This window comes from Gekko japonicus, unplaced genomic scaffold (genome assembly GCF_001447785.1).
Source record: "Gekko japonicus isolate JY-2015 unplaced genomic scaffold, Gekko_japonicus_V1.1 scaffold1352, whole genome shotgun sequence".
Taxonomy (NCBI): domain Eukaryota; kingdom Metazoa; phylum Chordata; class Lepidosauria; order Squamata; family Gekkonidae; genus Gekko; species Gekko japonicus.
In genome coordinates this window covers 220,235-246,547 of record NW_015168691.1, presented here as the reverse complement: position 1 = coordinate 246,547, position 26,313 = coordinate 220,235, and the positions used below count along the sequence as shown (strand labels likewise).

At 42.0% G+C, this 26,313-nt stretch overlaps 1 protein-coding gene across 1 annotated transcript in view; it reads right to left on the bottom strand.

Moving 5' to 3' along the window:
* RASSF3 (Ras association (RalGDS/AF-6) domain family member 3) overlaps positions 1 to 14,016 on the bottom strand; it is a 35,955-nt gene extending 21,939 nt beyond the window's left edge. The window contains exon 1 of the mRNA XM_015415455.1: positions 13,749 to 14,016. Within this exon, the coding sequence (XP_015270941.1) occupies positions 13,749 to 13,877 (129 nt within the window). The 5' untranslated portion in view covers positions 13,878 to 14,016. The remainder of the gene's footprint in view (positions 1 to 13,748) is intronic.
* Positions 14,017 to 26,313: the final 12,297 nt, after the last annotated feature.

The following is a 26,313-nucleotide window of genomic DNA, read 5'->3' as shown; positions in this document are numbered from 1 at the left end:
GCCATTGCCTAGGCAGTTCACCACTGCTGATCAGTCCCTCACTCAATGCCAAAGTTCCCACTGAGGGCAAGCGACAACTGCAGCTTATGGCAAAGGTGCCAGTGAACCCAGCCCCCTTTAGGATGCTCTGCAGCATGGCATAAGCAGTAGGCAATAGCATAGCTAGCTTGAGACAAACCACAGGCATGAAAAGTTGCCCACTCCAACTTGGGAAATTACTGGATATGGGGGGTGGGCGGGCTTGGAGGAGGACCTCGATAGGGATGTAATGCCATAGAGTCCTCACTTCAAAGCTGCCATTTTCTCCAGGGAAATTGATCTCTGGTCTGGAGATTGGTGTTAATTCCAGGAGAACACTGGAACCTAAAGCAAAAACGTTTCACAATTTTACAAATATACCATACTGAGGGTGCACTGTAAGTGAAGTTTAAGGGCATATAAATTCAAACTACCGTTGGCTGTTACAACTTTCCAAGCAACCAGTAGGCACAAAATACTAGTTAACCTAATACAGTGTCCCTAAATTGGAAACCATATTAACTGAATTGAACTACATATGCAACAAGAATTAAATCCACCATATAAACCATACCTCATAATATGCAAGAGAAGCTGAAAGGTTACATAGCCTCTCATGCAGTTTGAGATCATCTATTGACTTTAAATAACTGGCCACTCGCAGAAAAATTCTTAGATACTTTTTTAGTATTGGCGTCCATTTCCTTCACCTTCTCTGCCATTTGCTCCATTGCTTTTAAAGATTTAGTCAATTGCAGCTGCTGTGAAGCCAAACTCTGATCAATTGTTGACAATTGTTGCTTGATATTAGTAATCCAGCAGAGGGCGCAAGGACTCCGCCAACATTTTGGAAAGCTCAGTGGTCTCTTCCGTTCGAGGACTGCCCACTAATTTCGCTTTCAACAGTTTTTCCTTATCTGGTTTCTTCCCCGCCATCTTTTTGGATTATTTACTTTTTAAAAAGTTACTAAAGTCTCTGATATTCGCCCATACACATCTGAGCTCTGGTAAGTCTCTTAAAACAGATTTTGATGCTTATTCTTCCACTCCCCCCTCTTTATTCCCGTGTTTTCGTTCATGCGTTTCGGAGGGGCCCCTCCCCCGCTCGCTTTTTGTCGCTCATTAAGGGGGGCCGCTTTCTTTTTAAATCTTCATGCTTGCTTCAACCTGACTCACAGTTTGTTACCGGCCACGCTTGGCATCGGTTTCTCTCGCCCGATCTCCGACGCTTGTCCCGGTCAGCCACACTAATTCCATACAGACACTCAGCGGCAAGACCAGCGAAGAGGACGCCCCTCAAAAGCCCCCTGGCTAGGAGCCTTTTACCAAGGCTCGTGGGGGTCGCGACCCGTCGCACCCCCTCCTACACACTGGTGTGCAGATTGCATCCTCGGGACGTCCAGGAGATGCGTCTGCCTGCGTGTCACCATAAACCGGAAGTCCTGGCATGACTTATTCTTGATAAACCCATGCTGGCTACTACCAATTAACTCATTCCATTCAAGGTGCTCACAGACAGAGCATTTAATAATCTGCTCTAGAATTTTTTCCAGGTATTGATGTCAAACTGACAGGCCTGACAACATTCCCTCTTTTCCAGTCTTCCGGCACAACACCAGTACTCCAGGCAATCTCAAAGATTAGAGGCTCTGAAATAACATCTACAATTTCTTTTAGCATCCTGGGATGCAAGCCGTCCAGCCCTGGAGATTTGAAAGTATTTAAGGCAGCTAGATGCTCTCTAAGCTCTAACCATCTCCTTACTTACTCTGGACTGGCAGTTCCTCCTTCCTTCATATGTCCTGTATTCTTCAGTTTGTATACAGCTCGCTTTACGGTTAAAGACTGATGCAAAGTGAGAGTTAAGTAATTCCGCTTTGTCTTCATCCCTTGTTAAGGCTTAACTGTCTTCCCCTGGCAATGAGATTACCCCATCCCTGTTCTTCTTTTTGCTCCGAACATAGGCATAGAAACCTTTCTCGTTATTTTTAGCATCCCTCGCAAGCCTCAGCTCCATCTGCGCTTTAGCTTTCCGACACCATCCCTACAGATTCGAGCCTGCTTCTTGTACTCACCCTCAGTAAACTGACCCTCCTTCAATTTCCTGTACATTTCCCTTTTTAGTTTCAGTTCTTCAGAGAGTTCCTTGTTCAGCCACCTCGGCTTTATTACCCATCTCCCACCTTTCTTCCTCACCGGGACAGTTTGCGATTGTGCCTTAAGCACTTCATTTTCCAGCATCTCCCATCCTTCCTGTGCAGATTTCCCCCTCAGCATTTCCAGCCACGGGATCCTACCTAATATTTCTCTGAGTTCTTTGAAATTAGCTTTCCTGAAGTCCAGGATATGAGTCCTACTATGTTCTGGTTTCACATCCTTCACTATGTCAGATTCCAAGCAGACATGGTCACTATTCCCCAAGGATCCCACAATGTTCACTTCATCAACCAGTTCTTCCCTGTTAGTCAGGATTAAATCCAGGATAGCAGATCCCCTGGTTCCCACCTCCACCTTCTGAGAGATGAAGTTGTCCGCAAGACTATTCAAGAATCTGTGGGATGCCCCATGTCTAGCAGAGTTAGATTTCCAGCAAATATCTGGATAGTTGAAATCTCCCATAATCACTACATCCTGTCTCTGTGAAAGTTTAGCAAGCTGTGCATCATCCAGTTCCTCCAGTTGATTCGTAGGTCTGTAGCATATCCCCACAACAATACCCCTTCTTTTTCCCCTCGCTCCTTCCTTACCCACACACTTTCAACAGGGCAACTCTCAAAATCCTGAATTTCAGTGCAAGTATATTCATTCTTGACATATAGTGCCACACCAACTCCTTTTTGTTTATTCAGTCCCATTTGAACAAGGTATATCCTTCAACTGCTGTGCTCCATATATGAGACTCATCCCACCAAGTCTCAGTGACACCTATCAGATCATACTTACTTTCCAATATTTGAAGTTCAAGTTCATCCTGTTTATTTACCATACTCTGTGCACTAGTATAAAGACATTTCAGGTTACAGACATCCTTTCCTATCTTAGGTCCCTTCGAATGTACCTGAAAATTACTGAACTCACCTCTCTCCTGTTCATTTATTCTCTGGTCACTCCCTTTCTTGAACATAGTGTTAGGGATGCCGCACAACATCAGGCCTTTTCTTCCCACCCCCGATGGCTTCAGTTTAAAGCCCTCCTGATCAGGTTCACAAGTCATCCAGCAAAGACCTTCCTCCCATTCTTTGCAAGGTGCACCCCATCCATCGCCAACAGTCCTTCATGTCGGAGGGACATACCATGGTCCAGGAAGCCAAATCCTTCTCGACAGCACCATCTACGTAACCAGCCATTCGCCTCCAGTTCTTTCTTCCAGCTCCATGGCCCTCAACAGGTAAAATGGAGGAGAACACCACCTGTGCCCCCAGATCTTTCACCTTCTTGCCCAGAGCCTCGTAGTCTTTGGAGATCCATTCAAGGTTTTTTTGGGGTGTTTCGTTTGTTCCCACATGGATCAGCAGGAGCGGGTAGCGGTCAGAGGTTTTGACCAGTCTTGGAATTCTCTCTGTTACATCTTGGATACGTGCTCCAGGAAGACAACAAACCTCTCAAAATTCCTTGTCCGGTCTGCACACAATTTCTTCCGTCCCTCTCAGTAGGGAGTCACCAACCACCACTACTCGTCTCTTCCTCTGCGGGATAGCTTGGTTCCTTCTCTGCCTATGTGTTTGTGTGTCAGTTACATCCTTTTGATCTCAGAGTGTGCTGTTCTGATCTGTATCAGTTACATCCTTTCGATCTTGGAGTGTGCTATTCTGATCTTCCACCATCAGAAGCGGCTGGTAGCGATTTTGCAGCTCCACTGGCTATGAGTGTTTCCTGATTATCTTACTCCTCAAAGCCACATTCTTCCACTCACCCACCTGTTCCTTATTACTTCCGTCCTCTTGCTTAGGATTTGCTAGCTCTTGCCATTCTCTCAGGAGCTCCTCTTCCATTACGTCTAAAAACCCTAGGAGTAATGCTATCTTCTACAGCCTTCTACAGCCTCCAGGAACTTTCCTCAAACTCTGACATAAAATATTGTTGTGGTGATGTACCCTGAAAACTTTGAGACTGACCAAATGGCTACATTTCTAGCAGTTCTCTCTCCAGAACTCAGCAGCATCCCTCTTCTCAGGTACTTACAAGGCCTCCAAGCAAGACCCACAGGGCAAGAGCTCGCAAAAGGCCACTTCCTGCCAAGCACAGCAGAGCCCAGCACAGCAGGGGGCGGGGCTTGCAGTCAACAGCACTCCACAGCAACTCACTCAGCCTCCAACAACCCCCAAAACACAAACAGCCCCAAACAGAACTTAAACAGAACCACTCTCTATCAGGCTACAAAGAACCCAACTCACTCTCAGCTTCCCACTCAGCAGCTACGAAGGCAAAGGGAGAAAGACAAAAAGTCCTTCTAGCAGCAGCTCACCATGTGCACTCCACTCCTTGCCTAAGCCCAGCTGACCTTCCAGCTTCCCCTAGGGAGACTCAGTCTCGTGTGTTTGAAAGATAATTGTAGTTCATCAGGGATAACAGAGGTTTAGTCTCACCAGAGATGGCAATGCTGTGGGCTTTGTGAGATTGGATGGATTAGCCTCATCCAGAACAAGTTCCTTAAAAATGCCCTACCTTGCAAATGTGCACATGTACATTCATACATAATGCATGCATAGCCAATAGCCTATGTCCCCTCTCTGCACACCTGATCCAGCTGGCTGGGCTCCTGTGTTCTACTATGGATTTCTGTATTCCCTGGCTGTGCTTTTATAGGCCTCATCGTTTGAGAACCACACTGAAGATATACCTGGAGACATCTAAAATTACATATTTTGACCCCTAACTATGTAAGCTATCACAAAGACAGAGAAACTAGCATAATGCATAATTTTTATACATATTTTTCCTCTGAACTTTTCTTCTGCAAGAAACTTGGTATTAAAAACGAATTAGGTGCTGTCACCACAGGCTATGGAAAAGCCATCCGACCTGGATATTCCAAGCTAGCCCAATCTCATCAGATCTTAGACACTAAACAGGGTTGGACCTGGCCAGTATTTCTGTGGGAGACCTCCAAGGAATACCAGGGTCGTGACACAGAGGCAAGCAGTGACGAACCACCTCTGAATGTCTCTTGCCTTGAAAACCCTGTGGGGTCTCCATAAGTCAGCTGTGACTTAACGGCACTTTCCACTACCATGAAAAACCCAGCAAGAGCTGTACAGTACAGGAGGTAGAAGGGAGGAGAGAGAGGAAAAGGTTTTGCTTAGCTTCGGAGACTTTAATTTATTAAGCCTATAAATGATAATTTAAGAACATAAGAACATAAGAGATGCCAATGTAGGATCAGGCCAAAGGCCCATCCAGTCCAACACTCTGTATCACACAGTGGCCAGAAATACCAGTGCCATCAGGAGGTCCACCAGTGGGGCCAGGACATTAGAAGCCTTCCCACTGTTGACCCCCCAAGCACCAAGATGACAGAGCATCACTTGCCCCAGAGTCCCTATCTATACCTTGTGGCTAATGGCCACTGATGGACCTCTTCTCCATATGCTTATCTAATTCCCTTTTGAAGCCATCCATGCTTGTAGCCGCCACCACTTCCTGTGGCAGTGAATTCCAAGTGTTAATCACTCTTTGGGTGAAGAAGTACTTCCTTTTATCCGTTCTAACCCGACCGCTCAGCAATTTCATGGAGTGCCCGCAGAGGCGTGACCTAACCAGTTTCTGGATGACTTCCCCCCACTGAAGGAGAAGTACCTCTTTATCTGCTCTTTCCCATGCATAATCTTATAAACCTCAATCATGTCACCCCTCTGTCGTCGTTTCTCCACACTAAAGAGCCCTAAGCGCCTTAACCTTTCCTCATAGGGAAAGTGTTCCAACCCTTTTATCATCCGAGTTGCCCTTTTCTGCACTTTTTCCAAAGCTATAATATCCTTTTTAAGGTGTGGTGAGCTATAATATCCTTTTTAAGGTGTGGTGACCAGAATTGCACACAGTATTCCAAATGAGGTCGCACCATTGATTTATATAGGGGCATTATGATATTGGCTGATGTGTTTTCAATACCCTTCCTAATAATCCCCAATATAGCATTTGCCTTCTTTATTGCAGTCACACACTGTCTCGACATTTTCAGTGAGTTATCTACTACAACTCCAAGATCTCTCTCTTGATCAGTCTCTGCCAGTTTAACACATGAAATATGCTTTGTCTTCCACATATATATAAATAATTGTCTCTTAAATATATATATAGATATATAGATATATATATATATATATATTTAAGCTAGCCGTAGGGAAATAGATAGGAGGAGGAGAGGGGGAAGGGAGTGATGGGGGAAGGGAATGGAAAGGGAATGGAAATATACCATTGAAGACCCTGCTTAATCTTGAGCTCAGCAGCAACCTGTTCATAAATTCCAAACACAACATGAGGGGAAGCAGGAGACCGCAATCATCAAGTTATTAGATAACTTAAGGCATTCTGCACATTCTCAGAAGTAGAGTACATGACTTTCTTTTCTCATACCTGCTACTGAAAACAAAAGTCCTAGGCTAGGCTTTGGCAAAGTCCTGGCACAAAATAAATAATGATGGAGCATAACAAGCAATAAAAGCTAGTCTGTAAAAGGGAGAATTCTGGGAAAGAATCTTTTTAATATGTCTGCACACCTTGTGGTTGTAGTGTGCTGATGGACTTAAAAGCTCCTAAAGAGCAAGATGATCGGAAGTAAACTATTATCTTTGCCTCTCAATTGCGTGGAGGGAGAGGAGCCTGCAGTTGTTCAGCAGCAGTGAGAGAAAAACTCTCTGCACGTGTTCAGAGATACTTTCATTATTTCCTGCTAGGAATTCTGAACAGGTGTACTGACTGAGGTAAGTTGCATAGGGCCATGTTCCTCAGTAACTGTAAATGGGAACACCATCCTCTAAAAGGTATATATGCAACAGAGTTCATACACATTCAGTTTAAAAGATTGAACACTGAACCAGGAAGTGAAAGTGCTTTCTATTATCAGTCTGCAGTCTAGATAAGGCGTTGAAGTTTTCAAAACTGTTCATGTACATCTGCTGTTCAGCAACTAGAATATGGAGTGTGTGTATCTTGCAGCTTAGTGCTTGATTTTTCCCAACTGCTGCTAGAAATAGTTGACACAGTATGGACTTTTTTTTCTATTATAAGCAATGATAAGTAGCATCACAATATTTTACAACATTCTGCAGAGTTACAAACCAAGGGAACTCTTTATTATTAACCTATGCAACTAACCAACTGAAATAAATCACATAATAACACCATGGCAACAATGAAAGCATTCTCTAGAACAAAATTCTATATATGGCAGTTCACTAAACAAAATATTTCATAATTATCCAGTGTGTTTATCTTTGTAGATTTAAGTAAGTACCTGCAAGTTATTTTAGTTTTATATATGAAAGGAATCAGGAATGTATAACCTATCAGATCATACAACTGACTGAACATCCTAATCTTTGTGTTTATAACAAGGGAAATGGGAACTTGTTCTCATACTGAGTACCAAATTACAAAGTCCACACAAATCTTCATGGAAGAGATGCAGACTGCCAAGAGATAGGCCCTCTAAATCCCATCAGCAATTCAACCAGAATTTCAGCTGCTATTGTGCCTATTTCAGATCTGCTAAAGACAAATAGGGATATGTAGTCAAAAGGGGAAGGGGAGTTTGCAATACTATATATAACAAAAATCCTCAAGTTACTTGTACTTTGTTCAAGATTATTTGAACATGTTAACATTAACACTGTAAGACAGACAAACCAAGACGGAATTAGTGGTAAAGAGTAGACCATCCTATTCTTACTGCAAGATTATGCCAGTTACTCCAACAATCACAGGGCCTTATCAGAAGCTTTATAGCTAACAAAGTGTACTCCTTCAATCAATATTTCAAATAACGAAAATGGACTACCTGCAAGATGTGATCTGTAGGTAAATTAAAGTGGATTGAAAAATGGAGCAGTGAATCCTGATGACTACTCCATCAGTTCTTAAGCTCAGCAAGTTTATTTTCCTTTATTTGCAAATGGAAAAAAAGCTCCACAGAGGCTGTTCCTGAAGATTGAGAGGCCCATGGGAAAAGAGTAGTATACTGCAGTGGGAGAGAGCTGCAACTTGAGGGGCCGTTGCTGAAGTCACTCCCTCTTTTCTTGCACAAGCTGTTCCACAAATGGAGCAAGAGCTCACAAGACTGAGAAGATTTCTTTCCATTCCACCTTTTTGTTGTAGCCCTCACACTGCATTTTATGCTGTTCTCAAGGTCCACTGACCTTCAACAGCCACTTTTTCAGGAAATACAAGAGAAAGGGGAACACACACTTCCCAGGGACCATTCATGGTTTTGGGATTCAACCCAATGTCTTCCCCACATTACTTTCTCTTCCATAATGGCTCATGCCATTTGAAACCGGAGTACCTGGATTGTTTCCACAGCCTTTTAAGAAAATTGATATCCTAAACAAAAGCCAGTTTATACTTTCTTTACAAATGGAACCAAGCTGTATCACTAGTCAAATTTTTGCACTAATGCATAAATAAAGTAGTTGTGAAAGGTCCCGATTCTATTATTTGAATACGTATGAAGCATTGGAAGTATCCCAAAATAGTAGTAAAACTAGTAGCCAGACATTACTGAATAATGCATATCGTTTATAGGCCCATTTTTCCAACTACCCTTGCTTTATTCAAGACAAAATAGAAAGTTAAATTTTCCATCCACAATCATAACTTTGTTGGAGGATCTACTGTCTAAAAAGCTTTAGGAATATTTAGCAAACTACTTAAACAAAGAATGAAGCTATAAACTGGCAATAATAAAGTATATTTACAGGAGAATTGTCAATATGCTCAGTTTGTATGATCTACCATTTATTACTGTCATTAGAATCTGTGTTTTAACAAATAGTACCCTTTTATGTCAATAAACTGTTGGAAAGGAGGAGTTGTGCTTAAGAAATGCTATATCTTTATATAAGCAACCTGCTGCACAGTCAATTGTCTGAAAGAATGTCTTCCTTTTATTCAACAGCATATTACCTACCAGAAGGATGCAATTACCAAACACAACACTGCACTATCTGCATATTGAGATTAGTACTGTCTCCTCTGACTGGAAGCAGCTCAAGCCAGAGGACTTTTCTTATCACCTCCTACCAGATTCTTTTAATCAGATATGTGGGGATTGAGCTGGGGACCTTCCATATGCCAAGCAAATGTTCTACCCCTGAGCCACACTGTCTTTATTCATATACATGGAGTGAATCCTACACAACTGAACTGTGGCCTTCCTATATCCGGACAGAGTCAAAATCATATTTTAATATAACTTGAAAACAGGTACTTTTTGAAGACCATGAGTCTTTCTTGGAGAATGTTTGAAGTTAAAAAAGAGAAACACTTAAAATCTTTAAACAGACAGAGAAATGCCAACAATTTACAGTGCCAACTCCACAAATCTAGAATAGTTACATTGCCCAGCCCAGAGTGCTTACAAGATGGGTGTGCCAGTTTGCATTTCCTTCTTCCTCTGACTTCACTGTCAATGTGCTCTTCCCCTCTTCCAAAGGGAAACTCAGGCACTCAAACTGCAACAGCAAGCAGTTCTTCCTTGAATAGCTACACAGAGTCCCTACAAAACTGCTTTTCTCTAGTGCTCCTTCAACACTTTTGCAGCAGCCCAAACACTGAGTTAACTCCTGTTCACACAGAAGACTGGGAGGGGAGGAAAGGAAGCATTGGAACGGACTGACTCAAACACTTCACCTGATGGAATGGGAGGCTGACTCAGTCTGCTCTGTAGTTCAGTATATAACAGTCACGGGACTGTTATATCAGCTATACTCCCCACACACATGCCACTGCCAACCCACTTCCACAGCTCAAAGATACAAGTGGGTTGAAAACAGTAATAAGCTGCTATGCAGTGCCCACTGAAGCCATCACATGGTAACATCATCTAGAAACACTGCAAAAATTGAGCACCTTGTCAAACAAGCAATTGTGCACACCTTTATTAAAGGACATAGTAAACAAATGCGAATGTATACAACTTTATAATTCAAGAATGCAGGCACACTTTAGTTTACTACATACTAAAGCTTACCTAAGAGCACAAATGACCATTTTCACATCATTAATAAAACTATATTAAAAAGGGTTAACAAAATATCTCTGCAGATTTTACCATACTTCAGCAGAGAGAGAACAGAGAAAAGTAATAATTACCTCAAGATTACAATCCTCAAATATCTTGCTCCAGAGTCATTCAATAGGTTACAACATCCTTGAAGAAGAATCACTAGATTTAGGACAGTAATGGTATAATGCTCAATACTGCCACAAATAGTCAACCAAAAGGCCCCCTATTTAATTAAAATTTCAGCACTTTTTCCAGTGCTCAAGGCACATCACATGCGATGACCAAATAATCAGTGCAATAGCAGTGTTAATTTGTTGTTGTTCAGTCGCACAGTCGTGTCCGACTCTTTGCAACCCCATGGACCAGATAACGCCAGGCCTTCCTGTTAATAGTGTTAATAAAGGTAAAGGTAAAGGTTCCCTTGCTTGAAAGCCAGTCGAATCCGACTCTAGGGTTGCGGTGCTCATCTCCGTTTCAAAGCCGAAGAGCCAGCGCTGACCGATAGATGTTTCCGTGGTCATGTGGCCGGCATGACTAAACACCGAGGCGCACGGAACGCTGTTACCTTCCCACCGAAGTGGTACCTATTTATCTACTTGCAATTTCTTGCTTTCGAACTGCTAGGTTGGCAGGAGCTGGAACTAGAGATGGGAGCTCACTCCATCATGAGGCACCCGGGTCTCGAACTGCTGAACTACTGACCTTCCACAGCCTGCAGTTCAGCATCTTAACCACTTGAGCCACCACAGACCAGTATTTCCTTTACCCTTCCAGTGGGCTTCTGAAAAAATGTAATGTCAACATGGCTTGGCTCGTTCTTGATAGGCCACAATATTTTTGCTTGGAGCAAGAGTAGAGGAAGGAACAAAAGCACCAAAAAGAAGAAAAGCAGTTTGATAACATCTTCATAATACTAAAGACCTCTACCCTTAATTATCTGCACTAGTGAAATATATGAATATTTCTGTCAAATAATCAGTTTCAGCTATTTGAGATACTATTAATGGAAGATGCAAGACTTATACTTACTTCTGGATTCCTGGACTTAAAGACTCCCAGCTCCTCTGGCGTTTACTAAAAATCAGAGGTAGAAAGGCATGCCCATCTGTATGATACGGCAAGACTTTTTGTTGCTATTAACAACCCTTCTGCAGTACACTCACAAACTCCTTAACTATACAACTTTAAACCTACAACTTTGTCTGCCCTAACACCCCCAACATATCCTTGTCCATGACTTTCAATTCTCTGACTCTTCAACCTTTTCAAATGAATCTGCTAAGTCTCCCTTAACCCCATTTATGTTTCCAATTCTGCCAACTCTTTCTTTCTCTCATATCTCAACCATGAAATCTGGCTTATAGAAACTCAAAAAAGATAAAGAAAGAAAGAAGAGAAAACTAAGTACATGTCATTCCATATTCCTGCCAGTTTTTCTTGCTTCTTCCTGCTCTTCCTCCTCCCTCAATTCAGGCTTTGAGCTACTTGGGGCAAGTGCTTCTCTGTACAGCTCCACATACACTAATGGTGCCTGTATAATACATAAAGTTAAATAACAAATATCACTGGTTCTCCTTATCTATTAATACCTGCCTACACTGGTCACTGGCTATATCTTTCCTCCAGTGCCAAAAACTACAGGCCTAACACCACCCAACTGTGATCACAGTGAATCCTGCTAGGCACTGCTTACAGATTTCTAGCAGCTGTTACAATCTTTGGATACCGAAAAGTCACTGAGGAATAGCGCCAGCCAATTCCTCCAGTAATGTAAGCGACAGATTATGCTTACCTTAGAGCCTCATATCCAAACCAAGCAAGCATTTATGACTGCTACATTCTTAACCATTGTTGTCATCCTGATCCTGTGCGTAATGCCATTCTAATTTTAAAAACAATGCTTGGCAATATACTAGGCCTTGCCTTTTTCCCTACCAGCATGTAGAAAAGCTATGTCATCCTATGATTCAGAAAGGAATCTGTAGTTCTGACAAAACTTCAACTAAGCCAGAGCACATTTAGTTAAAACAAGTTAAAGGGATTAACAGTGCAAGTGTATGCAGCTAGAACAGCTCTGTGCAGGATACTTTAGAGATCCCCTGGAGTATAATATAAAACAAGTACTTGCAGAGGGCACCTCACTTTTCCCTCAACCACTATTCTCTCTCTCTCTCTTCTCTGAATGCTGTTATAGCTTCTCTCTTTTCTTGTTTCCACCCATCCATCCTACCTACTAGCCTACCTACCTTTATCTGTCCCCCCCCCTCCAGCTTTTCCTCCTTCCAGCAGCCTCTCCCTGGGAAAACTGCACCAGGCGAGGCTGCATGGCAATACAATAATGTGTGTTTTATTTTTTAAAAAGATTTCAAATTTTTCTTTAAACCTGGGGCTTTTCTCAAATTTGTACAAAGATCTGTCTTGTCTGTTCATTGCCCAAATCTCTGAATTTAAGCATTCAAGTGGGAGCCATGCTGAGAATTAGATATTGATTATGAGACTACTGGATTAAAAGCACTCATGCAGTTGTGTCACACAGACAATATTAAGACTGCAAGGATCTTCCCAAGGCACCAGCACCATATTTACTATAGCCACTGAAGCAGAAAATGTGCCGACAGCCCTACACTGCACAACAGTCCTACACTGGTAAGTGCTTTTCACTCAGTGGCATCACACTGAAATGACTGCCCGAGTAAATTGTGCCACCTCTGAATGCTGTTAATGAAACAAAACAAATGAGAAAGTTACTTTTAAAAATTGCACCTTCTAAATACATTCGTGCCATTACAGAACGATTGAAACTTTGCATGTGAAAGTTCCCTTAATGCCTAACAAGACCTTTTGGCACAAGAAATAACGCTGAACGAGAGCCGGGGCATGCCTGATACATTCTATTCATGGCCTGTCTTTTACGCCCTTTCCCATAATTCCTATAATTGCCTAGGGAGAGTCATGGCTGGTAAGGCTTATGTGGCTTCACAAATCACACGAAAAGTCAGATTTAGAAAACCACTTTCTAATCCACCGGGAGACTTCCCCCTCCACGCCCTCAGACAAAATTCCCGAGAAAGCAAGGCTTCGCATTGCCCTACAAAGTCAACCCAACGATCGCTGAGATTTCCACGTGGATTTTAACAGGGTAAAGAACAGAGAGAGAGAGAGAGCGGGCGGGCGGCCAAAACTGGCCGTTTGGCTCTGCTTCCCCGCCACTGCTCCCTGGGATCAACGGTAATCCATAACTTTACCCTCCCTCAGCCACCGCGGACAAACGCCAAACGCGGATCAGTGAGAAGAGGGCGCCTCGGGAAAGCAACCCTGTCCTACCGCGGTGGAAGGAGCAAAGGCTTATGCTGAACACGTGCGAAGTGTCGCGCGGAAGGTGCGGCCTGCGGCGGGTCAGGCCAGGGCAAGGCGCTTGGCGTGGGGCTGGGACAAGTCCCACAGGAGTCACGCCGGCCCAGCGCGCCACCGGGGCGGGGGGGTGAAGGCTGGACGCCGCCACACTCACCTGCAGACTTTGCTTGGCTTTGCCGAGGGGACTCCTGAAAAAAGACGTGCGGGCGGTGAAGAAAAACTCCTCGGACTCCGACTCTTCCCAGCTGCTGTAGCCGCTGCTCATGCTGCTAGTCCAAGTCATGGGCGCTGCCCGACGCCGCTGTTCCTGCAGGGGCCCCGAGACGACCCCCTCAGCCGCTGCATGGGGACCCGGCAGCAGGGAGCTCCGGTCGCTGCCGCAGCTTCCTTGGCGGCGAGCTGTGAGCAGCTCGTTAGCGACTTTACACAGAGCAGGGCGGTCCTGGCTTAGCCAGCGCCGCCTCCCGCCCGGTCAGTTCCTCCTCCGAGCTTCCCTTGGCTGCCTGCTGTCAGCAACCTGCCTGAGAACTTGGGGCTGCAAGCGGGCGGTCGCTTCCCTCATTCCTTTTGAATTTGGACTTCAGCCCCACCTCAGCAGGTAGCAACACTTCCTAGGCTTTGATTCTGTGGGCATGCTTGACATCCCCCTCACGGGACTTCCGCCTTGAGAACAACTTCTAATCTTTGGCTGGCCATTGTGGCCTGCCTAAAATAGTCATCGTTTTGTTCTTTGTAGTCATGCAAAAACGCACGAGGAGAAAAAACAACAAGAGTTATCAGCTGTTCCTTACTTTAAGAACATCACTGGCATCACAATAGGTTTCCCTTACGTTATGCACCAAAGCTTCTGATTTTTTTTCCCCAAGCATCATTTTCTACATTTCTTTTATTTTGCCAGTTGAAACAAATAGATCTGGAAGAGTTTGATTAAATTGTTAAAATTAATACCAAATGTACATGCAAGTGTATGATAGTTAAAACAAAAGGTTTCACTGTTAGGGCAATGGAAACAATGCAGCATTGTAAAGCATGATTTGCTTATGCTTACTCTCACGTATGCTCAAGATGGCTAGGTAAACAGGAGGAGTTAAACCACAGGAGTTAAATTCATTCTTACACTAATCCCAACAGCATGTTACCTGAAGGAGAGACTCGAGTGACTGCAGTCAACCAGCGCATGTGGCAGCCAAATATTGTGATCAGTCCATTCTGTTTAAATATAACCAAGTTCCCTAACTGAAAAGACAGAAAGATCTTACAGAAAAGTTGAACTCTGGACTTTATTCTGAAATACAGTAAGTGCTGTGCCCCTTTAAGTGACTGTTAGCAGCACTGCAATACACAGGTGTTGCAAACCAGTCTTGTCATCTATCCAAGTTATTAGAATATTTCAGTATAATACCCTCATGCCAGTATGGTATAGTGGTTAAAGACTAAGAACAGGGAAACCTAACTCTGAATCCTCACTGTGCCGTGGAAGTTTGTTGGATGACTTTGGTCCAGACACACACAAACACATACACTCCACCTACTTCACAGGATGGTTTTGAGGATAAAATGGAAAAGGGCAAAATGTCTTAAACATGTTTGGGTCCCAGATGACGAGAAAGATGGGGTATAAATGAAGTTAAGTAAAAAATAAATACATAAATACTCTGCTCTTAAGCATATTTATTGTAAAGTAAGTTAACTGGGACTGTTAACTTCAGCCTTAGATAAGAGGTCTGCCACCTGTATGTTCCAAAGTATATTCACAAGAACATAAAAATAATTTGTTAGACTCTTGGAAGTGGCAATAGGAACAAAGAATATATTTTAAAACATTCACTTAAGCATAATTAAAAACTGCAAAGCAAATATGAATATATATTACCTGTACTAAATATTTAAGATATTTCTTTCCTTAATGCCTAATTGCGGACTGGCAAAAGAATACCCAATGGTTAGTGACAGGTAATACCATGCCAAGACTGAAAATTATATTGTTGTAGACTATAGTGCTTCCAATAACCATTCAATATAGCCACTGTCAAAATTCTTAACAACATCAGCAAGAGAAGGGATGGCCATATAACAGCCAATGCTTTGTTTTAGCTTTCTACCAAATATTAAATAGAGAATGTAATCCTCCTTTCAATACATGTTTTACTGAAGTAAATTATTATTGGGGTTGAAAGCCTGTGAGAATTACTACTCTCTCATTTCGACCACAGAGCATCAAGACATCCTTTTTACAAACTATGGGCAAGTCAAGTATGTAGCGGTTGGAAGGCTTGGTGTTAAATGTGAAGAAATGCATTGTGTGTGAGATAGATGCCATATCTGGCAAGGGCCTTATGCTTTGCTTGAGACTGTAGCTATAAATTGCAATTTTCATAGCAAATAACATCTTTTGCTTAAGCTTCTACTCCATAAGCCAATCTGTTTAAAATGAGGGGGTTTTTACTGATAAGTCAGTTGTTGCCAAAATACTATTAGAGAAGAAAAGTCTAGGCAACAAATCTGGTAAATTTGTTTTTAAATTAAAAAAAAAAGTCTTTGCCCTTTTCTGCTCTATTCTCAGTTTACCATTTCAAGTATTACTGGTGTTTGTTTTTTGCATACATTTTATAGCACAGATGTTTAAACTATTAAAACCTCAGCAACATTTAGTACTTAGAGGAATAACAAAACAAAAATATGAATCTAATGTCACATTCCATAAGACATTGCCTCTCTCAGGCATGGAGATTTCATGTGAAACAGTTGTGTGCTTTTTCTTTCAGACTTTCAGTATGCCAAAAATAATTAATACAGGCATGTGTGGCAGGCAGAAGGGTACAATATTGTAGTTTAGGAAGTACTATCATCAGACACAACTCTTCTGTTGCATTTGAAAGAGATCTTTAAAATAGCTGAAAAATTCCCAAGATTTTTGAAATATGTCAGACATTTTTACATGTTTATGACTTTTAAGGAGAACGTTATTTTTTAAAATTTATTGCACTGACTTCCTAAGTATCCCTTTCATTTTTAAGAACTGTGTTGTGTATAAAGCAGATGCCTTATGCTTTTGGAGGACTGCATTTACAGACAGCTAAAAACTCAGGTTTCTTCTTGTGTACAATGGTAATTAAATGTTACTAGTATACAACTGTATCAGAAGACAAGAAACATGCACTACCCCAAGAATTTAAAACACCACCTTACAAGTCCAGCACTCTGTATTTAGAACTCTAAATACAACTCTAAATATTTCACAAGGTTATATTTAATACTATGAATGGTGGAAAGAAAGAAGCAGAATTATAATTATGTGTCTAGAAGAACTCATTAACCACAACATCTGGTGTGCTTTGATACAAGTCAGCTAGACTGGCAAGACTGTAATATGCCCAGTGTCATCCAAGGATACTTAGAGCCACTGTGCCAGTTCTAACAGGTAATAGCTATACCCATTTATTATCACTAGCAAATCTCCATTTAAGCATTTGGTATCTAGATTTTCTCACATCTGTACAATGATAATGAATTGGGAAATTTCTGCTTCATAAACCTCTGACAATATTTGTCACGTGATCATCTGTAAACATTTCAAGAGGATTTTTATTTCCATTTGTAACAAGAAGCAAGATATTTAAAATACTCACTGATATCAATATTTCAGGAGTCAGACAGTAGATTTAAAATAAAATCACAACAGAGATATGATATATAGTTACATGCTTTAGAATGGAATTAAGGGAGCCAGTGTAATGTAGTGGTTAGAATATCAGGCTAGGATCTGGGAGACTGATGGACCTCCTGATGGCACCTACTATTTTTGGCCACTGTGTGACAGAGTGTTGGACTGGATGGGCCATTGGCCTGATCCAACACTGGCTTCTCTTATGTTCTGTCATGGAAGTTTGTTGGGTGACCTTGAGCTACTCACACACTCTCAGCCTAACTTACCTCACAAATTTGTGAGCATAAAATGGAAGAGAGGAGGACAATGTAAGTTGCTTTGGATCTCCACTGAGGAGAAAGGTGGGGTGTAATTTATATATAGTCCCTCCCCTCCCTAAACCCCACCCACCTCAGGCTCTACCCCAATATATCCAAGTATTTCCCAACCCAGAACTGGTAACCCTACCTACAAGGGAGAGAGGAGAAACAATTGAGAAATGCTACCCTCCAAAAATCTGTTGGTCTCAGGCTTGAACCTGCCAATCTGCACAATCCCTTTCCCCCCCTATCCTTTAACTTGACATTTCATAATATTATATCACTTCTGGGGAATATTTGGTCTTTATGAAGTGATTTTTAAGTTTTGTTGCTTTGGTTAATTTACAAAGTTATATTTTATTGCATAGCTGGATTATCACAAAGATACAGAGGCCTTTCTCTGTGGGTTGCTCAGTTTTTCAGATTTTATCATCCCCTCAGGGGCCAGCCAGTTTACCATTAAATACAGCAATAGAGCTTTTCCTCCCTCTCCCATACTGGGAGGGGGGCAATTAAGTTGATGGGCGATAGGTTCAGGACAGACAAAAGGATTTTTTTGTACTCAGTGTTGTGGAATTCACTGCCAGCAAACAAAGCAATGGCCACAAATGTAGATGGTTGTAAAAATATTAATGGAGTATAGTAGGCCCATCACTGGCCATTAGCCACAATGACTGAAGGGAGTCTCCATATACAAAGGCAGCAAAGCTCTGAATACCAGTGCTTTGAGGCAGCATCAGGGGAAGGCCTTGGGCTCTATGGCCAGTTTGTTTGGTCCTTCCACTGTGTGAAATTGTATGCTGAACTAGATGGATCGTTAGTCTAATCCAGCAGGGCTGTTTATGATACTTGAAGCCAGTTCTTTCTCTTACCCCAAGACATCATAGCCATTTTGGTTTAATGTAATATGTCTAAACTTTAATGCATTTTACCCTAAACTATTTCTATGTTATTTTCTGTACCAGCCCAATGCATTCTTTTAGTATGTAATCTGATACACATCACCATTATTTGTTTCAGTATTTGAAGACATTTCCTTAAAATTATCATACATGGTTTATATTTTAAATATAAAATTTATTTTAAAAAGTACTAGGTGCTCGGCTATGTTCCAGAGAGCAATAAATATGAACTGTAATTTGCTTCATTCACAATTCAAGCAAAGCACCATATACTTACAAACTAAATCCTAAATGTATATTTAGAGGAAGTAAGCTTTACTGAGTCCATTGAGTTCAGCAAGGCTTACTTCCTGGTAAGCATGCATAGGGTTGCAGTATCTGAGACTTGTTCTACTGAAATTACATTCTTGGCACTCTTTGCTTATAATAATTTTTTTCCATATAAGGAAAAACTCTATTTGGATATTATGATTATATAATCTGACAACGGTTCTGAAATTTTAAACACCTACTGATGTTAGCTTTCTCTAAAGTATTCATTTATTCATTCAAGATAAATATTTGTGGTTGGATCCAGAGCTGCAGTTCCACTAGTTTAACGGCACTTCAGTTGACAGATGAGGAAGGCACTTTCTGATGGTTCTGGCTTCCCATAGTAGACTCTCAATTTGTCCCCACACTGGTCATAAGGGCCCCCTGAGCAGAATTTCAGGGGCCTACAAAGGCTGTAGTAAAAAGGGGGGAGTAGAAAATGAGAGAGCCAACTTGAGAGCCGGTTTGTTGTAGTGGTTACGGGTGCAGACTCTAATCTGGAAGAACTAGGTTTGATTCCCCACTAGGGCTGCCAGCAATTGTTCTTGGTGGCCAGGCTTGAAGCAGGGACGTCCCTAGCATGACATCATCATATTAGGGATGCCCCAACCCCTCCGGGAATGCCCGGCAACCCTATTCCTCACTGCTCCACATGCAGCTGCTGGCATGACCTTGGGTCAGCCACAAGTTCTTTCAGAGCTGTTCTCTCACGAGCAGTTCTCAAAAGAGCTCTCTCAGCCCCACCTACCTCACAGGGGAAGGGAATGGAAAGGGATTGTAAGGGCAGGGTATAAATCCAACCTCCTCCTCCTCCTCCTCTTCTTCTTCTTGGTATAGTGGTTAAAGGGCTGGACTAGGATCTGGGAGATCCAGGTTCAAACCCCCCACTGTCCTAAGAAGCTTGCTGGGTACCCTGGGGCCACTCAGTCACTCACACTGTATCTCTAAAGGGACATTGCAGAGCTGGGAAAAGTACAGAGAAGGGCAAACAAGATGATTAGGGGGTTGGAGCATTTTCCCTTATCAGGAAAGGCTGAAGAGTCTGGGACTTTTCAGTTTGGAAAAGAGACAACTAAGGGGGGACATGGTAGAGGTTTATAAAATTATGCATGGAGTGGAGAGAGTTGACAAATAAATTTTTCTCCCTCTCCCAAAATACTAGAACTTGAGAGCATCCAATGAAAGTGATGGGCCATAGGTTCAGGACGGACAAAAGGAAGTATTACTTTACATAGAGAGTAAAATATAGAATTTGCTGCCAGAGGTTATAGTACTGGCCACAGGAATAAACAGCATTAAAAGGGGATTAGATAGATTCATGGAGGATGTCTATGACTGCTAGCCATGGTGACCAAGGGGAAACTCCACATTGAGAGACACTAAGCTTCTGAATCCCAGAGCCAGGGTGCAACATCAGGGGAAGACCTCAGCCTCTATTCCCTGCTGTTGGCTGTCCAGAGGAACTGGTTAGCCATTGTGTGAGACAGCATGCTGGACTAGATGGACCATTGGTCCGATCCAGGAGGGCTCTTCTTATGTTCTTAAGTAACCTGACAGCATGAAAAGCTGGAATATTTTTACTGGGAGATGCTGAGAAAACAAGAACTGTCTTGACTGGAAATATTAGCCATTTTAGTCGCTTGTGGGAAAATGAAGCCAAGATTACCATAATTTCCACAACAATTTTCACTTACAATGCTGCCATCAAAAGAACTGGAAATCTCAGCAACTAGGAGGATGGAATTGCTGCCCCTGCCCCTGTCATTGGAGAATTTTAACTACTGCAGAACTCCCCCACATACACAAAAATTATGCTTTCTCCATTCTGTAAGTCTACTCCTTATTGTCAATAATTCACAGCTATTATACTGTGTAAGTAGAACTGACTTTGGGCACCCCTTTGGTGTCAGTTTCCAATTACTGTGTTGGTTTGCTGCAACTCATTTTTCCTGTCATGCAGGCTCAGAAGCTGTCACACAAGCAACTACAGGTTATCCTTTACCATAGGTTATGTTATTTAGCTGGCCTCAGCTTAAGTGTTTACTGGGTCCCATGGCCATTGCAACCAACCCAGAACACATTGCTACTGGGTATGCCAATTAAATTTCAAACCAACTTCTGACATTCAAATCAGTTTCTGAAACACTTTTGCAGCCTATTTTCTGCCCCAAACCCGTTTTTCATCAAAGGTCTAAGTCTGGATGATCAAATCAAGGTTTTAATGAACAGCTTTTACCTAAACATAGTATTTCATCCTGTTATTATGGTAGTTACTAGAAGATTGCAAATACAATACAGAAGTTTGGTTTTTAGGAATTCTGAACACTCAGCCTCCTTCTATTTACATCAATCCAGCTTCTGATTAAAGAAAGGCCACATTTCATCTTGATTTTTTTCTAAAACTCACCTACTAATCCTTTAAGTATTATCTTAGTCGTAACTGATTTTATGTATTTAAAAAAACCTGACTGGGAAGGTCCCCCCATGTGGAACCAGTTTTGTGACACTTGACAGCAATCTGTCTTGTGCCCAGTCCCAATATGTAAATGTCCAAAAACTAATTATTTTGTATTGTTGTAGACTACATCCACAATCCAACATAGAGTTAATTTAAGCATATTAATTTCAACATGCTTAAGCATGATGAATTCTGTGTCTGATTGTAGCTCCTAACATTTTAACTCTGTGTATGTATGCTGTGCATTATGCAAGTTATGCAGCCCTAACCTTGCTGCAGACTAAAAAAATAAGATCTGAATAAAGCAGTCATATTAAATGGGGAACAGGTAAGTTTATGATAATGTTTTACTGTAAATCTGAATGTCACTTAGAGATGACCCATACCATAGTGTAAAAAGCAATATTGCTTTAATAATTGCAATAATCTCTGTTTAAATTTTCCCTGAATTAGTAGGTATTGCTTATTTACTACTACAGAACAGCAGTGGAGTTTGAATTAATCACTGATGCCTTTTTTCAGACAAGGTCATCTGAACCACAAACACACACAAAAACAAACAAAAGCAGGTTTAACAACCTTCCTCTATTTCCTTGTGCAAAGTTCATTTGAAGCTACCTTGAAGACATTTTCCTACACACACACCCAGGGAAAGATATATTAATCTGGACAATACTATCATGAAGCTCCCTAAAGTTCTGTTAAAGTCTTTGATTTAGTACATCAAATACCCTTTAAAAAAACATATGATACCATTTCAGAGCATAGCGGTGCTTTCCAAACATTTACCAGTTACCAGTAGAATGTTGTCTTTCTAACAAAGGGCAACATTTCACCTACCAGTCCTTCCAAACCTACTAATCAGTCTTCCTCTCATCTCAGAGAAATACTTGCTGTACTCAGATGTCACAACAAATTAGAGGTTTGTCATCATGATGCACTAATACAGCTTATTTAATGTGCTCATGTTTCCCTTGCTCTTCCTGCCTCCTCCAGTTCACAAATCTTGCCTGAACACCTATGCCAGTCAAAGGATTGTTAGATCAGCGCTAACAAAGATCTGGAGAGTGATTTCAGCAAAGTGAATCAGCTTTATTGTAAGGAACGAACAAGCGCTTAAAGGATTCATAACCAGAACAGCTTAACATTGGGAGCTAGGCTCCTTTTAAACCTTCCCGGGCTAATGTAGCCACGCCTATTTACAAATATCAACCAATGCGGTTGTTTGGATAAGGACCAATGAAAGTTCTTCCCGCTCAGGGAATTAGTCCCGTTCTGATTGGTCGCTTGTGCAGCACGACCAATAGCAAGCAGGCTCGGAGGAGCCTTCCTCTTGCTCAAGCTTAACATGGGGAGTGAATGCGGCGATTCATATAAGCTGTCTCAATACATTACAGGAAACTCATTAATCAAACAGAACAAAGTTTGAGTCCAGTGGCACCTTTAAGACCAACAAAGTTTTATTCATGGTATAAGCTTTAGTGTGAGGACACACTTCCTCAGGTACAGAGGAACAGAACCTCCTTAAGGGGGTGGGTGGAGGTTATTGTCAGGAAGGGCCATTTAGAGTCAAGATCCATAAGTTCCAAGGCACTCAGTGGGGGACCTCAAAGTAGCTGTTTTATTGCAAAGGAACTTTGGAAACAGTCAGAAACAGGAGATTGCTGAATTACAAATTATTACAACACTCAGAACAACGGAACTTCCTGACAACAACCCCCACCCCCTTAACAGTAGTTGAAGAGGTTCTGTTCCACTGTATCTGAGGACGTGAACTTGCACACAAAAGCTTATACTGTGAATAAAAGTTTGTTGGTCTTAAAGGTGCCACTGGATTCAAACTTTGTTCTCCTGCTTCAGACCAACATGCCTACCCCACCTGAATCTATCATTAATCAAGCAGCACCCATAGATGGCTTAAAAGAACAGTTGGTCATCACAGAGGAGGAGGAGGAAGAGGAGATTGGATTTATACCCCACCCTTCACTACCCAAAGGAGTCTCAGAGCAGCTTACAATCTCCTTCCCCTTCTCCTTCCCACAACAGACACCCTGTGAGGTAGGTGGGGCTGAGAGAGCTGTCTTGAGAACTTCCCTTGAGAGAACAGCTCTGAAAGACCTTATGACTGACCCAAGATAACACCAGCAGCTGCATGTGGAGGAGTGGGGAATCAAACCTGGTTCTCTCAGGTTAGAGTCTGCACTCTTAACCACTACACCAAACTGGTTCTCAGCTGGCTGGCAGGCAGATCAGGGAGCCCAAAATTGGGGGAACCCTCACCCCCATCGAGTGGATGGCAACCCTACAACTCACTGCCACCAGCCAGCCACACTCACCTGCCACTACTAATGGTCACAGTGGAAGAAAAGGGGGCTGTGAATGGCATCTGACCCAGAAGTGATGTTACATTTGACAGTGTTCTTGGAATCTCCCCAGCTCTTTATTACTTTTACTATAGAGATCTGGGGATTCCTAGAGCGTCAACCAGAAGTAGTGATGTCATTTCCAGGGTTGGCTTCAGCGTTGCTTTAAAAAAATCTCCCAGTGATTGTAGGTACAGGTCTGGCAACACTATGCATCTTATCTAACCTTTCTAAATGAGCAATATACCTGCTACTCCAGCCTACTTATAGTAGTAAGCACTGCATGTAAAACCACGTTCTGACTTAATTCTCTGTTGTAGCTAGGGTTGCTGTAATGGACAGTGAATGGTTACTGCATTAGCCAGTTCTGAGAACCTTGATGGACAGGAGGTTCAAATGGAATTATACAGTTGAGAGTGGCAGTTAGTTCAGTTGGAGTGGACTTAAGAAGAGTGAAGGATTGAGGAGGATCCTCAATTAGGGGTGTGGGATAAATAGTCCTTCCCTGAAGGAAATAGCTCCTAGTAAAGGGGGGTGATCGCTATCAAGTGTCAAAGAAGGAAAGTTGGAACTTGTGTCTATCTTCCTACCTTTACAAACACAAGTAAATTTGAGACAAAGAAGCTTATGCCTGTTTGTTTAAGCAGTGCCTGGCAAGACCTCTCTCTCCATAGTTTTAAAGACCTGCCTGTAGAACCAAACAGCTGCTTTATTGTGACAAGCTATCTATTGTTTATAATTAATCAAAGTTACCTCAATCCTGTTGCCTGTTTACCTGCCAAGTTTCAAACCTGATACCTACCCGGCTATTTCCCCATAAAAGTGTAATAACGTTTTTTAATTAATAGTGTCTCTTAAGCCATAATTTGACCTCTACAAATGAAGGATTTGTTGGGTCCTCAGTTCCCTAGGCTATAAACATGTATATATCTATATACATTTCGACAACTGGGTGGGACAGACAGTGAAACAAAGAAGAAGAAAAGGGGACTCCTCAGTCAAGAAAAGAAAATGGGAAGCGGGGGGGGGACTTCCATGCAGGGCCTAGAGATCTTTGGGAATTACAACTGATCAGTTCCCCTGGAGAAAATGGCTGATTTGGAGGGTGGACTCCATGACATTATATCTCACTAAGGTTCCTCACCACACCTCCAAAGGTTCCACCCCCAGATCAGGAATTTCCCAACCCAAATTTGGCAACTCTAGTTTGTACCCCACTGAAACCAAAGAATAATATTGGTTCGCTTTATGGGACTGTACAGCTGTAGAAATATTTGTATCTACCAAAGGAGCTTGTGCTGGTAAATGCCAAATTTGTTTTCAACTGCTAGTTCTATTCCATTGCATTAAAAATAATCTAAATAAAATAAATAAATTACAGGAATTATGGACTTTAGTGGTGAAAATGCATCTCTCCTTAGCTTCCTTTGTACTTAATACAGATGTAGAAATCCTGCTACAACAAATGCTGTTCTGCCAAACATTGTTTACAGTACAATGAAAGTGAGTGAGAGAGATATTCTTCCCTTTTCATTTTGTACCTATTTGCTAATGGTATCTTAAAGACTTGGAACAATAACAAGAAGACTTTGCGGTTTAAATATAGAAACCCCAACTGTGCAAGCTTAGCATGCTTGTAAGCACCAGGAAAATTCCAACCTTTTAATGCACTGTAACTGCAATCCGATTCCCAGCATCTGTCTTGAAACCAGTAAATCAACATGGAGGGGCCTATCAGACAATCAGACCAGGAGTGTTTTTTCTGTAAGGCAAGGAAATACAATTCCTTCCTAGATAAAATGTTTTTAATTTGCAAGAGTGATAATATGAATCTCAAGACTGGCTAACAGAAGTCTTTTCAGTATAACTAAGGTATACAAATGTTTCTTATGAAACAATCTTTTTTGGGGAAACCTTACATTTACTTTTGTGGTTATCTCCCCAGCACACAATTGGGACCACCTAAGCAACTGCATAAGAGTTGGGTTGGACATTTGACCCTCTATTTCTGCAGGTAATTTAAATTCTGGGAATGGCTAGAGGCACAAGCCTTTGGCTTGTAGCCATGGTGGTGGAACCAGCATCAGCCTAGGTGACCTTGTAATGTATCATCTGCTTCAAGGACATATGGAGACCTTTTGTGTAGTATGTCTTCATAATTGTATTTTGTTTGGTGTACTTCATTTTGTAAACGGCTTTTGAGTTACCAGAGTGGAAGAAAAGTGGTGTAAAATATTTAAATAAGTAAACAGGAGTTAATATGCTTAAGAAATGTTAAATTAAATGTTGACTTTTGTAACTCATCTTGCTGCTGCTATGAGCTGAGATATAAACTGATTCATGCAGCAGGATTGTTCGGTACAGTGTCCTCATGTAGGGTCGCCAGCTCCGTGTTGGGAACTACCTGAAGATTTGGGGGGCTGGAGCCTGAGGAGGGTTAGGGTTTGGGAAGGGGAGGGATTTCAATGGGGTTATTATGCCATAGAGCGTCCACCTTCTAGAGTGGCCTTTCTCCAAATGTATTGATCTCTCTGTTGCCTGGAGATCAGTTGTAATCCCAGAAGATCTCCAGCCAGCATCTGGAGGCTGGCAGCCCCTCTCTCTCATCAGCTGTACCATATCAGACAGACTGTTTCGTGAAGGAGCACGTTTGAAGGCTCTCCACACGCGAACACACACGCACACAAAATGTGAGCTTAGTTCTAGTGTACCTTTTAA